Here is a 14,975-nt window from a genome sequence, read left to right as displayed (position 1 = left end):
CAAAGATACGACTTATCTGGCTAAGTGTGGCTGCTGAACATAGCCGAATATTCAACAGCTGCCACTTAGCCGGATAAGTCCCCATTTATCCAACTAAGTAGCGTTAAATATTGGCCTCAGAGTTACAATGATATATTATTCTCATTGGTTGTAGGAATATTTATTTATTTATTTATTTATTTATCGAGTTTCATACACCATCGTTCGGTTTCACCATCACAACGGTTTACAAAGTTTCGATGTTTAACAGAGTGTTCAAAATTCATACGCTTGTTAACATAGTTATCTTAATCGTTATAAACATAGTTTGGTTGTAACTTGTACAGGTTAATTTACGTGTTTTGAATTGGGTCTGGATGTTTATATGGGCCGATAGGGAGGGAAGTTGTAGCATAGAGTCATAGGGTGTTTTGATAGGCTTTGGTGAACATCCAAGTTTTTAGTTCTTTTTTGAAGGTTTTTAGATTTTCTTGTGTTCTCAGTTCGGTTGGGAGGGAGTTCCATAGCTAGTTGAGGTAAGTTTGTGACGAGCATGCGAACCTATTCAATAAACCCAGCTCAATAAACCTCTTTTTAAAAGAAATTGCCTATTGAATTAAAAATCCATGGCAGACATGCTGATCAGCAAATCTACAGTGGATTTTTTTCAAGGAAAATCTGCTGCCTATTTTGTACACTAGTGCATTTCCATGGATCCACTCTGGATCTCCTCAAAGTATGCAAGCGAAAGTCCCAATGGATTTTTTTGGACGATTTGAGGAAGATATGGATTCCCTCAAATCTGATTCAAGCTGAAGTCTGCCTAGTAGGAGTCTGATGTCATGCTGTTTACATGTTTCTAATTGGCTGACCTCTGTTTGCCGGAAAAGATCATACTCTATAGTAGCCTCCTGTGTTTTATCTGAAATCTTGACAGTTTAGAGCAGTTCACGTTACATTACCTTTTCTTCCCACATTTCTTACCCTCCCCCTAAACTATTCTCTTCCCCTTCTCTCTATCTACTTCTATCACTCTGAAAAGAGCACGCTTTTGTTTTCTGATGCATTTGTTTCAACTTTACACCCTATGCAAGTAGAGGAAATTCCAACCCTGGCCCAAAAAGACTGATTTTACTTTTTGTTTCAGTCCAGGTTCCGTTTTTTTTTTTAAATATCACCTTAACGTTTTCTAAATTAGTCAGCAATTTAATTGTGAGGAAAGCAGAATGAATTATTCATCAACCTGAAAAACTTGCATGTTTCTCAGGATAGAGACGGTGTAAGTTCATGAACTACCAAGCTTCATGAAAAAGTGAAAAAGAACTTTCTCCGATTTAGTTTTAAAATTTCTTCACTCAACGCACAATTAAACTCTGGAATTTGTTGCCAGAGGACGTGGTTAGTGCAGTTAGTATAGCTGTGTTTAAAAAAGGACTGGATAAGTTCTTGGAGGAGACGTCCATTACCTGCTATTAATTAAGTTGACTTAGAAAATAGCCACTGCTATTACTAGCAACGGTAACATGGAATAGACTTAGTTTTTGGGTACTTGCCAGGTTCTTATGGCCTGGATTGGCCACTGTTGGAAACAGGATGCTAGGCTTGATGGACCCTTGGTCTGACCCAGTATGGCAACTTCTTATGTCCTTATGAAATTCCGCAAAGCCTGATGGAAAACTGATTATTAGCAACCCTGGGCACAGAGAGAGATCCTTCAGGAAGTATAAAAGTCTGGGTTATTTCCATTGGCCCCCTTTACCACATAAAAAAGATGGACATTGATGATGGGAAAAAAGGCTCAAGTTCAAGGTCTTGTTGCAATACTCCGGCCCACCAGGTCTGCCCTTTCTCAGGGCTGGAGTTAAGACAGTTCCTAAGAGCAGAAGGGGGGGGGGGGTAAAATGCCATGCTGGAACCCCTTTGAAATGCTGCCAGTAAACAGACTTAGGCATTTGGTACCTTCCTAATCTGGCACTTTATGTAGTTGCCTCTGCCTAAATCTGGGCCTGCCCTTTCTCCATGCTCATCTCTTCCCTTGGAAAACACACACTGACTCCAGCAGGCATCAGGGATAGGACAACCATAGCATTTCAGGACACTGATATTGTTCACCAACTCTACAAATAACAATTTCACGCCTATGAGCAACCAGCATGAGAAAGATAAAAGTAGACGAGAGAACAAAGATTTTTTTAAATGTACAACATAAAAGTATATCAACAGCTGAGCATCCTCTGCTGATCAAACAGCGTAAGAAAAAGAATATGAACTGTTTAACAGAGCTTCTTGCAAAGTAAGCAACTCTATCTGCCTTTTTCACATTTCTAGAGCTAACTAGAACTATATATCCAGTTTTAATTAACAAAATAGGCACCGGCTCTTTAAATTCTCCACTAGAGACCAATCACAAGACTAGTTTTCCACCAAGCTTCATGTTCATTGTGTGCTGAAAGTAGGTAAACTTTATAAAAACAGAAAAACAGCTGGAACATCTAAAAACAGCAAACTGTACATGCATATCCATTTACAGAGAAACACAAGAGCACCAGTATTGTATTAGAAAATACCATAAAATTTGGACTTTTGAAGAAATATTACAAAATTAGCATTAACCATTATGAAATTTGCCTTTGTGCCATGAAAAACATAGGGGTGTTTTTGTATTCTGACATTTAAACTGAAAAATGCATTGTCGCACCTTCCTAACCCATGCACAATTCAAGATTTTCAAAGCATTATACCCACATTAATCAGCCATCCGAAAACGTCCTCCCTCGATGCGGCTATCAGAATGCTGCACAGAGAGGAGCCAGTCCTGATTGAGGAGGGCAGGGAGGAGGCATGTTTAGGTCAGGGGAAGGAAATGAAACATATAGATTGCATTTTCACATCTTCTATTTAAAAAATACCCATAGAAAATGTTGGTGGAAATGGCTGCAGGTTCTTTGTGCCCACAGTATGGGCTAAAGCAAAAGTCCATGTGTATTTTTCCCTGTGAAAATCTGTGGATTAAAAGTACCCACAGACATTGTCCCAATGCAAATAGCTTGAAAACTGGCTCCTCGCTTCCCCCCCCGCCCCCCCCCCCCCCGCCTTTGTTGACAGCAACACCCTGCAAATGAATAGTAGCACCTCTAATGCAAGAGGTCATGCAACACGTGTAGACAGAATGCGTTAAAACCGTAGCAAAAGACTTTGCAATCAATACTGCTTCAGCTTCAGGAGGAAAGCTTTTTCTTTCCCAATAAAAAAAAACAAAACACTAAATTGATACATTTTGGTAGGGAAACCAAACTGAAGCCAAGGAATTTTTGCCACAACAAACACCTAAGCTTCTAGAAAAACCACTTACAACTCCAATAGCTCATATCATATGGATCTGAGCTACAAAGTAAAACAAAACAAAACAAAATCCATGATTTGAAATTCACAGTGATCTCAGTGTTATGACTGTTCTCTAGCAAAGTTCTATCGTACGTACATTTTCCGAAATGAAAGCTTTCTATCTGGAATGTTCAGGGATGTACTACTTTCAGGGCTGTCGCAAAGGCTGGGCAAGTAGGGTGAGTGCCCTGGGCACCAAGCTGGAGGAGGGGGTATTACACGGCTCTTCTGGGTCAGTCTACAAGTCTGTGAGCACATGAGGAGCTCAAAAGGGAAGAGAAGGGCAGCAAAGCAAACCCTTACCCCGGGGGCACCATTCTGTCCAGGAGCGGCCTTGACTTTTTCAGTCGCGTCTTCCAAACACCTTTTCTTCTGCTCAAAGTCTTTTCAACACGCCTTTTGGAGCAAGTGGAGAGAGACCCACAAGACGCAGCTAAAAGCGATTTCTTAGAAAACGGGTTATTAAAGCCTCTAGCTCTCGATTAAAACTCAGCTTCCATCTGCCTCCCGTTCTGCTATCACTGAGCTGCCAGACAGGTTTCCCTGCTCTCAGTTGGTTCTGGGGGGTTGAATTCAGAGCCAGCGACTTTGGGCGTCCTGCGGTCTCGAAGGGCATGGGCGTTCAGCATCTCCAGCAGCAAATCATAAACCGGAACCACGTTTTTGCACCTCATGCTGAGAAGGTGCTCCATACCTTTGTTGCTGTGGATAAAAAGAAAATGAAATTTTAAAAGGTAACACATGAGAGAAGGCAAGAATCTATTCACAGGGACTGTGAAATAAACAGTGCTGAATGGGAAATGAAATGGATGGGCCGTACATTACATAAAACCCAAGCTAGATGAGATGTCAAAAATCAGCAATTTTACAGCATGAGCAAAAAAACAGGTGAAGTGCTGGAAGGGAGAGTGATATTTCATTGCCAAAATAATTCTGCTTTTACCCTCAGTGTTTTTTCCATTGAAAACACGATGACATTTTCAGTGATAAATCTGGAGCAATTTTTGCATTGGAGGAAAACCATTGATATAATCTTCCCTGGAGAACTTAGAGCTTTGTAGGGGAGGGGGACCTGTGTGTGCTGAATGCTCTTTCAGTCAGAGGGAAGATTTCACAGAATCTGCTGCCAGAGTTAAGCGACAGGGTGAGGCAATTCTAGGAACTACAGGAGACACAATGAGCTTGGGCCATTTTGCTACTGTTCCTTCTTAGTCAAAGAAAGAAACTTCAGCTCCCAGGATACAGCAGAATGGGAACCAGAAAAAAACAAACAAATAGGGCCACAACAAAATCCAAATGATAATTCATTTATCATGAACAATACCTTGCATGGCGGACATGCGAAAGCAGCATGAGTAAGTTTGCCAAGCGATTTGACTGTTGCCGAAATGGGATTCCACTCTTCGCAATGACCCACACCAAGGCATCTGTTATCGCATTAAGCAAATGACGTAACTTTACACTGCTGTCCGGCTCGTCTGAAGTCATGGTGAGAGGAAACATATCTACGCAAAGGACAGAGTATGAAGTATCAAAACAGAGCAAGGAAATACTGGAAAAAAAATGGCTACAGAAATGGATAATAGTAGATCCAAGCATCTTAGAATTCTGATAAGAACAGTGATAATAATCATTGTTTACTAATAGGGTCATTCATCAAAACACGTACGCTAATTGTCTATTGCAAAATGTGCATGCAAATAAAAAATGTTATATTCAAATGGGAGGCGTTGAGGCAGGGTAAATGTAAAGTAGGGGGTGGCAGCGTGCTGCGCAATACGCATCACACATTATGGCGGGCCAGTAATGTGGCTAATAACTACACTTTTTTTCTGGGTGGTATGGTCGGGTCGCAGGCGGTATCGCGGTCTGCGGTATTATAGCGGTGCATATCACGCGCAATAAAAACTGCAATCAATATACACACACATCTACCAAGCATTGCTGGACCAATAGAAACCTGAGGAAGCCTGTTGGCGAAACATGTTGAGAGAACAAGAAAACAAGAAAGAATAACAGAAGAATTGAGAAATTTGTTGTTTTCTAAATGAGTGATAATTCATGATAAATGGGATTTTCTCTGCTTATTTAACAAATTGTATTTCATATTCATAATATATTGTAAGAAAGGAAGTTGTTTTTATGAAGATAGTAGAAGTATGAAAGGGTATGTATGATGTATGAATGGAGGGAGAATTTTTAGATACATATTTTTGTGGGTAATATGTTAAATATTTAAAGATTGTTGTAATATCTTTTTCTATATAATAAAGAAAATATATGTCACTTTGTATGGTTTTGAGTGGACCAATAAAAACGGCATTTTTTTTAGCAGGTCAAGCTTCCTAACTGCTTTTGATGCGTGGCAAATGTACTTGTTCATGCATTCTTCATGCCTGGCCAGCCTCGTCGTACGCGACGACACATGGAAGATGAACAACCAGAACAGGACCCAAGACCACTTCCAAGACGTCGCAGGGAAGTACCAGAGGCTCTGCTGCGGTGGGGTCTGGGTCCTGGCCAGTGACATCCACGTGCAGGGAGCTACAGGGAGTGTATTTTTCCTCCATGAACATCCTTGCTGGGCTTGCCTGAGGACTTTGTGGTTAGCAGGTATCGCCTCAGCTCTCAGGCAATCCTGGAATTATATGAGGATATCCAAGGGGATCTGGATCCGGTCACAGCAAGGTCCTGCGCTGTCCCCAGCCTCATCATACTGTTGGCCTTCCTCCATTTCACGGCAAGCGGCTCCTTCCAAACCACATTCTCACACTGTCTCGACCAGGTCATTGCAGATGTACCTAACTGCAATAATCGATACATAAAATTCCCTCGTGACAGGCAGAACTTGATGGATTTGAAGGGAGGTTTCTATGCCTTCGCACACTTTCCCAATGCTATCGACTACAGTCACGTGGTCATGGTTCCACCCCATCAGAGGGAGGAGACGTACTGCAACAGAAAGCTCTTCCACTCCATCAAAGTGCAAGTGGTCTGCAACGCTTGAATGCACATTCTGGACATGGTGGCCAGGTACCCCGGAGCCGAGCACGATTCTTTTCTACGTAGGCAATCGGAGCTCTTTGAAAATGTTGAGGCTGGCCTATACGGCGACACATGGCTTGTAGGTAAGACAACCTTTTCGTTCTCATTTCCATCAATGCTTATCCATATGTGGCTACTGGCACCCAAATGAGGGTGGAGAGCTATGGGGGAGGACCCGATTGGTGGCATAACACCTGACGTCTGCGGTTTTGTATACAGGACATTGTCTAAGGCCATGCCTTTTTCCGCCCATGTTTCAGAGGGCTGCCAAATGAGTGGAAGAAAACAGGGCACAGGACCTAAAGTCAGAATGCACTATATACACAGCACATATTTATTACCTAAAAGGCCCCGTTCCTATCCTCCCCTTGGGAGCTGTTACAATGTGTCATGTGCATCCAAACCATGCACTGTCCACACTGCCTGCATAGCACCTTCACATGTGGACCATTACTGATTCGTTAGGAACACTGTCACCTACACTTTCTATACAGCCTCTCACACCTGTACCATGAGCAGTCTGCAGTGCATGTTGCAGTGCTGCCGTATTTCCTGTGTGTGGGGTGACTAATGATTTTCAATGCAGAACAGACTGGAGGGCAGCCATGGAAAATAACTGCCACTGCATGAAATACAGGTTTCTGTCCTATTACCTATGTCTTGAAGGTTGGCAGTCACCTATACACCAGTACCCTTTGTTGGGTTGCGAGGCCCTGTCATACAATACTTCCAATTGTTACATTAGATGCTGTAGTAATGCACAGATCAGCACATCTAGCGGACAACAATAATACTTAAATGGTCTTGGGCAATGCTCATCAGGTTTGTTGGCTCAGCAAAGGTACAGGCTAGCTTATAAAGTCTTACTGGATGTTGTGGTTTGCCAGTCATATCTCCCAGTAAGAATGCAAACATTCATGCCTTTATTCTGTCATTGCCGCAGGAGACTCAGGGTATGGTGGCAGGCCCTGGCTTCTCACCCCCATACACATGCCAGCAGAGACTAGGTACAACGAGGCCTGAAGTGCTACCCACAATGTCATAGAAAACACCTTCGGCCTTCTGAAAAGTCGCTTTTGCTGTTTGGACAAGACGGGTGGAGCTTTAATGCATGCCCCACCCAAAGTAGCAAAGATTGTCTTGCTGTACTGTGTGTTCCATAATGTGGTTGTACGTCACGGACTACCAGCAGACATACGTCCAGATCTGCCACGGGATCCCCTATGTCTCCCTGCTGGAGGCCAGGAGAACACAATGAGTGGCAGCCAGATTCGGCAAAACACACTTTGCTTGATAGGGTTCACGTTCCTATTCCCCTTCCAGGGGAGGTGCACCTGAGGCCTATTAGCTGCTGCTATATTTGCTGTCACTTGTCTTTGTATCACTTCTTGGCTGAGTAGGTCACCGTGTACCATACAAACACATATGGATGATCATGAATTGTCTTTGCAATGGATCTGAACAGTGTACTTGAAATAAAGTTGTCACTGTAAACATTACATGATAGACATGTGGCCGCCCCCATATGTTCTGCCTGCTATTGACAGAAAATGAGTGACATTTGGTATGACACTCGGTGGCCTATCTAGCATGGTGTGGCCTGAGAGCCATCAACAGTGGCCCTCATTATCACCCTCACATGTGGATGCCACCGTGCCATAAGTGTGCTCGTGGCCCACATGCTCCTGGACCCTGAAGAGTGACAGCTGCAGTAATACAGTAAATGTGAAATAAACTGAAGGTGGAACATGCATGGTAACGTATGAAGGGCACACTTAAAAGTAGTACTGGCAGATAGCTATTGATACGCCCTCATGTGGAAGTGCTTACAGGCGTGCAGCTGCACTAGTACCTCTATAATGGGTGTGCTTTATATCACAAGGACATTATCAGAACAATCTGTCACCAATGGTAGATCAATTAAACAGTGAGATAACACTAGGATTTTGAACTGCATATCAATTTGCAGCATATGTACATCTAGCCATCGTCTAACTCCCATGCCTGCAGGTATAGAGAGTGCTGATGTTGCCGCCATTGTCATGAAATAGCAGCATGTACATACTGTGTGATATGTGCACAGTACTGACCATATCACACAGCTTTGGGCTAACTGGGTTTGGATAAATTCTTGGAGGAGAAGTCCATTTACTGCTATTAATCAAGTTGTCTTAGAGAATAGCCACTGCTATTACTGGCATCAGTAGAATGGGATCTACTTAGTGTTTTGGTACTTGTAGCCTGGACTGGCCACTGTTGGAAACAGGATGCTGGGCTTGATGGACCCTTGACCTGACCCAGATTAGGATTCTTCAGCTTGGAAAAGAGACGGCTGAGGGGGAGATAGAAGACTATAAAATAATGAGTGGAGTGGAGTGGAACAAGTAAACATAATCAGTTGTTTACTCTTTCAAAAAGTATAAAGACTCACGGACATAACAATGAAGTTACTAACTTGTAAATTTAAAACTAATAAAAGAAAATATTTTTTTACTCAGTACATAATTAAGCTCTGGAATTCATTGCCAGAGGCTGTGGTGAAAACTGTTAATGTAGCTGCATTTAAAAAAAAAGTTTGGACAAGTTCCTGGAGGAAAAATCCATGAACCATTATTAAAGTGGAATTGAGGAAATCTGCTGCTTATCCCTGGGATAAGCAGCATGGAATCTATCTACCCTTTTGGGATCCTGCCCATGTACTTGTGACCTGGCTTGGCCACTGTTGGACACAGGATTCTAGGCTTGATAGACCTTTGGTCTGACCCAGTATGGCAAATCTTGGGTTCCTGTAAAAGAGATGCCTCCTCCCCCTCTGTCCCAGCAGCACTCTCTCACAAATATCAATCAGTTAGAGTGACAGCATCTTGTCAGATGTGCCCCCTTAAAGGAGCAGGCATGGACCAACGGCAATTCTATTTTACAGTGCTCCGAATGCTGCCCAGCCCTTTTGCCTTTGGGAGGCAGGTCCGGCCTAGTGCCGCTGCTGCTGACATCTGAGCAGTGGCACCAGACTGGAGGAGAAGAAGAGGAGCCTTTTTAATCCTGGCTCCCCCTTAGTAGGCACCTGCCTCTGCCTGATTGAAATCTGGGCCTGGGTATGCTCTTGGAAACTACTGCAGGCTGAATGTTGTCTTCAGCCTTCTTGAGTTAAAAATTACTTTACTGTCTGTTAAACATCTTATGCCCATGTTTTCATTTTTGGTATATGTCTGTGCAGAGACATCAAAAGCACATTCACTGTCAGATTATAGTACAAAGAGCAAAAAGATCTCAAGTGCTTTTAATGCTTTTAATGTAATGATAAAAATCAAGAGAATTTCAATTTGTTTTAAAGCAAAATGGCTGTACAGTAGGTTACAATAAAGAGATCCAGTATCTCTATTTTCCAGTCACTAGTTCACCTCTTTGGTATTTCCATGTGCTCCCAATTTCATCACATCAAATGCATTAAAATAAATTCCTGTTCTACTAATATCTATAGCATCATTCTACAATTATTATCCAGAATAATGGTCAATCAAAGTCTACTTTCTTGAAAACCAGCATATTTACAATAACCAAGAAGTCCATATTCAGAGACCCAGTGAGCGGGAAAGTTACCCGGATAACTGTACTCGCATACTCAGCAGAATGCAGCTGGTTATAGCTGGAGAAAGTCCAGGTTATCTGGGTGACTTTAGGACTGTTCCCTGGCATGACCAAAATATGCTGAATAGCAGCATTATCCACCTGCGTTATCCAGATAAGTTATCCCCTCTCTGGAACGCCCCCAGAACACCTCCGATTTATCCAGGGAAGTTTTATCCCACTAAAAACATACTCGGGTGAGTCTGAGCCAGTCAGAGCGGTACAATTTTTTAATTCTGTGGTTTGTCCAGCTAAGTCCAGAACAATATGGACTTCCAGGTTAATTGTTTCTTCATCACGAGTCTTAATATCAGTATTTTAAATACAGTATAAGGCATGTCATATACCATTTTCTATTATTTTCTAAACATCAAAAACATATATCCCTGTTAGCATTCACACTGCATACATCTCCCGGGGTCTTCTGAATCCTAGAAGGCACACGTTTAGTTCGCCTCCTCCCCCTTACATTAGGTTCATTTTGTATTTTACATTTTCTCTATTGCACAGACTGCACCAGCACTTCCTTTAAGAGGCTGCAGGCTCAAGACTGGGTAGTAAAGGCTCAGAAGCACCTGCATACAATATTCAGGTCCTTTCAGAGACTTGTACAGAATGGAGCCCTCCTAACCCATAAGCTGAAGTGAAATGAGGTTAAATGAGGCACAATGGAAGTGAACTGCCACATCCAAATGAAGCTTCAGTTTCGATAGAGGATGCCCTTGATACATGAAACAAACTCAGTTTTATAGCAAAAGGTAAGTCAGGGCTTCACAAACCTGTCCCAGTGACCCCTACAGGCAGTTAGGTTTATAGGATAGCCACAATGAATATGCATGAGATACATTTGCATACAGTGGGTCTCCATTGTCCACACATTCATCTCATACATAGTCATTACGGATATCCAGAAAACCCAAATCGTTGTGGGTCACCAAGATAGGTTTGGGAGCTCTAGCATAAGTTGTTTACAAAAGGATCTTGACAAGAGGGCTTTTCTATATCCTCACCTGATAATTCTTCGGTGGAGGACTCAAATATAATTTGGCTATTATTTTTTTCAATTTATTATTTATTAGAATTCCAAAATATAAATAACAAAATACAAATAATATCAGTACAAAAATATACAACCAAACCCCTTCCCCCATACCAACACTCTTCTACTATTCAGAGGCAAGTATTTAAAATCCCAAAACATAAGCCTCCACAAAACAAATGAAAAATGAAAAACAGCCCAATAACATTTAAAAAGAAGATACATATAATACAAAGCCCACAACATAATCTCTGAGCATCACTCCATTGTTTATACTAACACCATATATTTTCAAATCTTGATAAAGTGTTATTCTTAGTTGCTGTCAACTTTTCCATATAATAAATAATTCTTAAACATTAATATACAATATGTAAACTTGGACTAGAGGGATTCTTCCAAAAAGCTGCCAAGGTACACCTAGCTGCTAAAATAAAATGAGTAATCAATATCTGCAATTTTGGAGAAACATCAGCGAGCAGTAAACTCAATAAGAAAACTTTTGGATCCTTGGCAACCATGACGTGAATGATATTGTGCATCCATTTAATAATTATACCCCAATACTTTTGAGCACAAAGACATTCCCATCAAATATGAAAAGGAGAACCCATCCCGCCACAAAGGCGCCAACAATCAAGTAATATTCCCGGATAAAATCTGTGGGATTCTATCATTAATAATTTAATGTCCATTTTCCATTATACGCGATGAAATGCAGCTTTTCTTGATAGAAAAGAAACCTAGCTCCCATAAATCTTCTTCCAAAGGGCCACCCAAATTAGTTACCCAAGCCAATATATGCTTTGGTTTTTGCTTAGTTCTCCCAGTTAAGGTTGATATAATTTAGAAACTATACCCCGGAATAGTATGGGCATTAGTACCGAATCCTTCTAATAAAGTTTTCCCTACTTTAGCTCCTTTTACTACATCAGGATGTACAATAAAATGTATTTGTAAATAGGAAACGTGATCACGATGGATAAGATGAAATCTCTTCACAAGACTATCAAAACTAGATACCCTCCTGACCATCCCAAATCTGTCCGGTAAGTTTGCTCTTTAAGTTGCCTACCGCCAGACCAGCTTGAAATCCAGCAGGATTTCAAAAGACAAGTGGAGTCAGCCCTTACTAGGATTTGGATGAGAGCCTTCTAAGGAAATCAGGAATGTAGAGTTAGTGACTCAGTGACTTTCTCTGAGCCAGTACTGTACAGAGCCAGTGCACTATTGGGGGGGGGGGGGGGGGACGGACGCATGATGCTGCTGAGGGGGGATTTTTTTTTAAATATTAAACTGAGGTCCTCTACATTCTGTGGACAATGTAGATCTCATGGAATTGTACCACGAGCATGCTGACAGAGTCCAGGGTAAATTCTATCACAGGCTGTATAACCTGCTCTGCAGAAACAATCTGACTGTACTCAGAAAATCCTCGCCTCATCTTTGCTTTGTACATGCATCATTTGTACGCTGGAAAAAAGCACCATGGAAATGAATAAAACAACTCGTAAGAATATATATTTGTCCTTTTTAGCCTAGTTCTGGGAGATTGCTGTACAACAATCTACAATATGCTGCGCAATCTGATACAGCTCAGACTCAAACTTGGGTACTCACTGGAGTTAAGAAGGATCATAGCCTTGAGGCAGAGATATTCCTTGTGCTGTAGTTTCAGATCTCGAAACCTTGATGTTGTAGCCAGCAGCATGTCAAAGATTTCCAGGATTCCTTCCACGCATTCTCCTTCATCCCTGTAAGAGTTACATTCAAGATGTCAGTTCCCAGTCAACTCTATCCAACAGTAAACTACATTTGATATCACAGCACCTTCTCTTCTTCTTCTCCTCTCGATACCTGAAGTACATTGCATATTAGTTTTGAAGGAGCCTTGGGGTGAGCAACTGCTGTGTGGTCACATCACTAAAACATCTGGTGGCAAGTATGGACTCTATTATATATAGAGACAAGAGATTTTGTGCTGTCGTTTTTAAGTAGCTGCTTTGTCTTTTAATTATATGAGCTCCTGTTAGAACATAAAGGGAGATGATTCACCCAAACTGGGGACTTTAAAAAACTTTATAGCGGAAAAGAAGTAAACATATTTGAGTCCAAGAGCTACCAGAAGGTAGTAAAAAGTGGATATAGCTTTGGGTGTTTGTGTACATGTTTGCGAGCAGGGTGGCGAGAGTATCTATGGGAACTCCTCTCACTGCAAGCTCTGAATACCTTTCTTATAGCCCTCCTGAATATTTTCTTTTTAGACTGAATATTTGCTTTTGCTACAGTTATTTGGACTTTTTTTTCTTTGCCATTCAGAGACATTTGGGAGAATTGAGCCCATGGTGATTAAGGAACTGTCTGAGCTCATCACTTAGCTTCCCTTGACTTTGTTGAGTAAGGGGGGGGGGGGTGTGATATATGTGACATGGGCGCGGCAATGGTCACAGATGGAGACGTGCAGCCCAGTGACTGACTGAACCACTAGCTGCCTCTGACATTGTATCCTACCTCAAATTACTTAAAGAACCTGTGTTCAAACCTAGAAAAATACATTAAAACATAAAACGTGCCAGCAGATAAGGCCCAGTCTTCCATTTATTTCCTATCACGTTACCTTAGAGTCTCAGTGGATCTGTGTTTCTTGCACTCCTTTGTAACTAAGGATCCTCTATATTTATCCCAGACCTCTCAGAATTCTCTTACTGTTTTTCTTCACCTGGACTGAAAACTCTTTCAGAAAAGCAATTTGTAGCCCGGTAAATTCTCTCTCATCTCCCAGATAACAAATAAATGTTATCGCCAGGGGTGATTCGCCATCGAGATATCCCAGTGTTGTGCAGCGATCCATCCGGACTGTCACTGCAATGACCGGACTAAACATAAGATAAACAAATAAGAGGGCAAAAGCCCCCAAGTAGCTGCAAAAGAAGTGTCCAGCCCCAGATCCCAGCTCTAGTTTCAACTGAGCTAGAAGTACAAAGGAAGAGGAGGAGGAGGAAACTGCCAGGTCAGTCTCCGGCATGCAAAGACTTATATTGCTTCGTCATTCCACCTGAGAAGTGGCTGTACTTATATTGGCACGCGCTGTCTGTAGGGCACTGTGAGGGAAGTGCAAAACATTACAGTTGTTTCACAGTATTGTGTGATATATTGTTCAAAAAGAATAAGGCAGCAGTGCCAGGGGGGGGGGGGGGGGGGGGGGGAATAATTCAGTTCATACATAAAATTATTAAGGTTCCTATTTACTGTACCAATAAAGTTTTTGAAAGTTCCTCCAACCTAGCCACTTCCTTCACTCCCAACTGGAAATAAACTGGGGTGCAGCTGTGCCGACCCTCGGCGGAAGCCCCCCTGTGAGCGTCTCATTAAAAGGAGTAAAAACAGGAAAACAGCACCAGCAGCTAATGACTAGAGATGTCCTACTAAAAGGTGCGGATCTTTAATTACAAACCATAGCAATAAAAAGGGGGCCGTTTTCAAAGGGTTAGGGTAACCAGCTGCATCCTCCCAGGGTGAATGTGGCCCTGCGGGTTTGGCTAGACATAGCCACTTTAAATGTAGGTGTTCCCCGGAAGGGGCATAACTCGGCTGGGGGTCTATTGAATATTCAAATATGGATGCCGAGTCTCCCCCATCTAACCCCTTCCACAGATACAACAGGGGCAAAGTACAGAGATACTTTTGTCTTCGTGTAAGCATTAGTGAATTTTTCAAGATGCTACTGAGACTATTTCTCATCGAAAATTTGCTCGTTGTGCAGGTGCTAAGCAAAAGCCGCGCCCCCAACGTGTACTAGGGAAAAAACTGTACCTTTTGGTGGCTGTGCCTACTTGCCTGGTTTAAAGTTGTAATTTGGACATTTCATAAGAAAAAAGTTGTTTCTGGAGTGGCAGGGGGA

At 42.1% G+C, this 14,975-nt stretch overlaps 1 protein-coding gene across 2 annotated transcripts in view; it reads right to left on the bottom strand.

Annotated features, from left to right (window-relative positions):
• Nucleotides 1–1,506: 1,506 nt before the first annotated feature.
• The window catches only part of ESR2 (estrogen receptor 2), a 152,616-nt gene continuing 139,147 nt past the window's right edge, over nt 1,507–14,975 (bottom strand). For both annotated transcript variants that reach the window (XM_029598123.1, XM_029598124.1), the window contains exons 7-9: nt 12,695–12,828; nt 4,688–4,868; nt 1,507–4,065 (exon numbers count right to left, since the gene is read on the bottom strand). In XM_029598123.1, coding sequence (XP_029453983.1) covers nt 3,882–4,065; nt 4,688–4,868; nt 12,695–12,828 — 499 coding nt within the window. In that variant the 3' untranslated portion in view covers nt 1,507–3,881. The remainder of the gene's footprint in view (nt 4,066–4,687; nt 4,869–12,694; nt 12,829–14,975) is intronic.

The sequence above is a fragment of the Rhinatrema bivittatum genome, chromosome 4 (assembly GCF_901001135.1).
Source record: "Rhinatrema bivittatum chromosome 4, aRhiBiv1.1, whole genome shotgun sequence".
Taxonomy (NCBI): domain Eukaryota; kingdom Metazoa; phylum Chordata; class Amphibia; order Gymnophiona; family Rhinatrematidae; genus Rhinatrema; species Rhinatrema bivittatum.
Note: the sequence above shows the minus strand (reverse complement) of the source record. Positions and strands in the feature narration are given on the sequence as shown.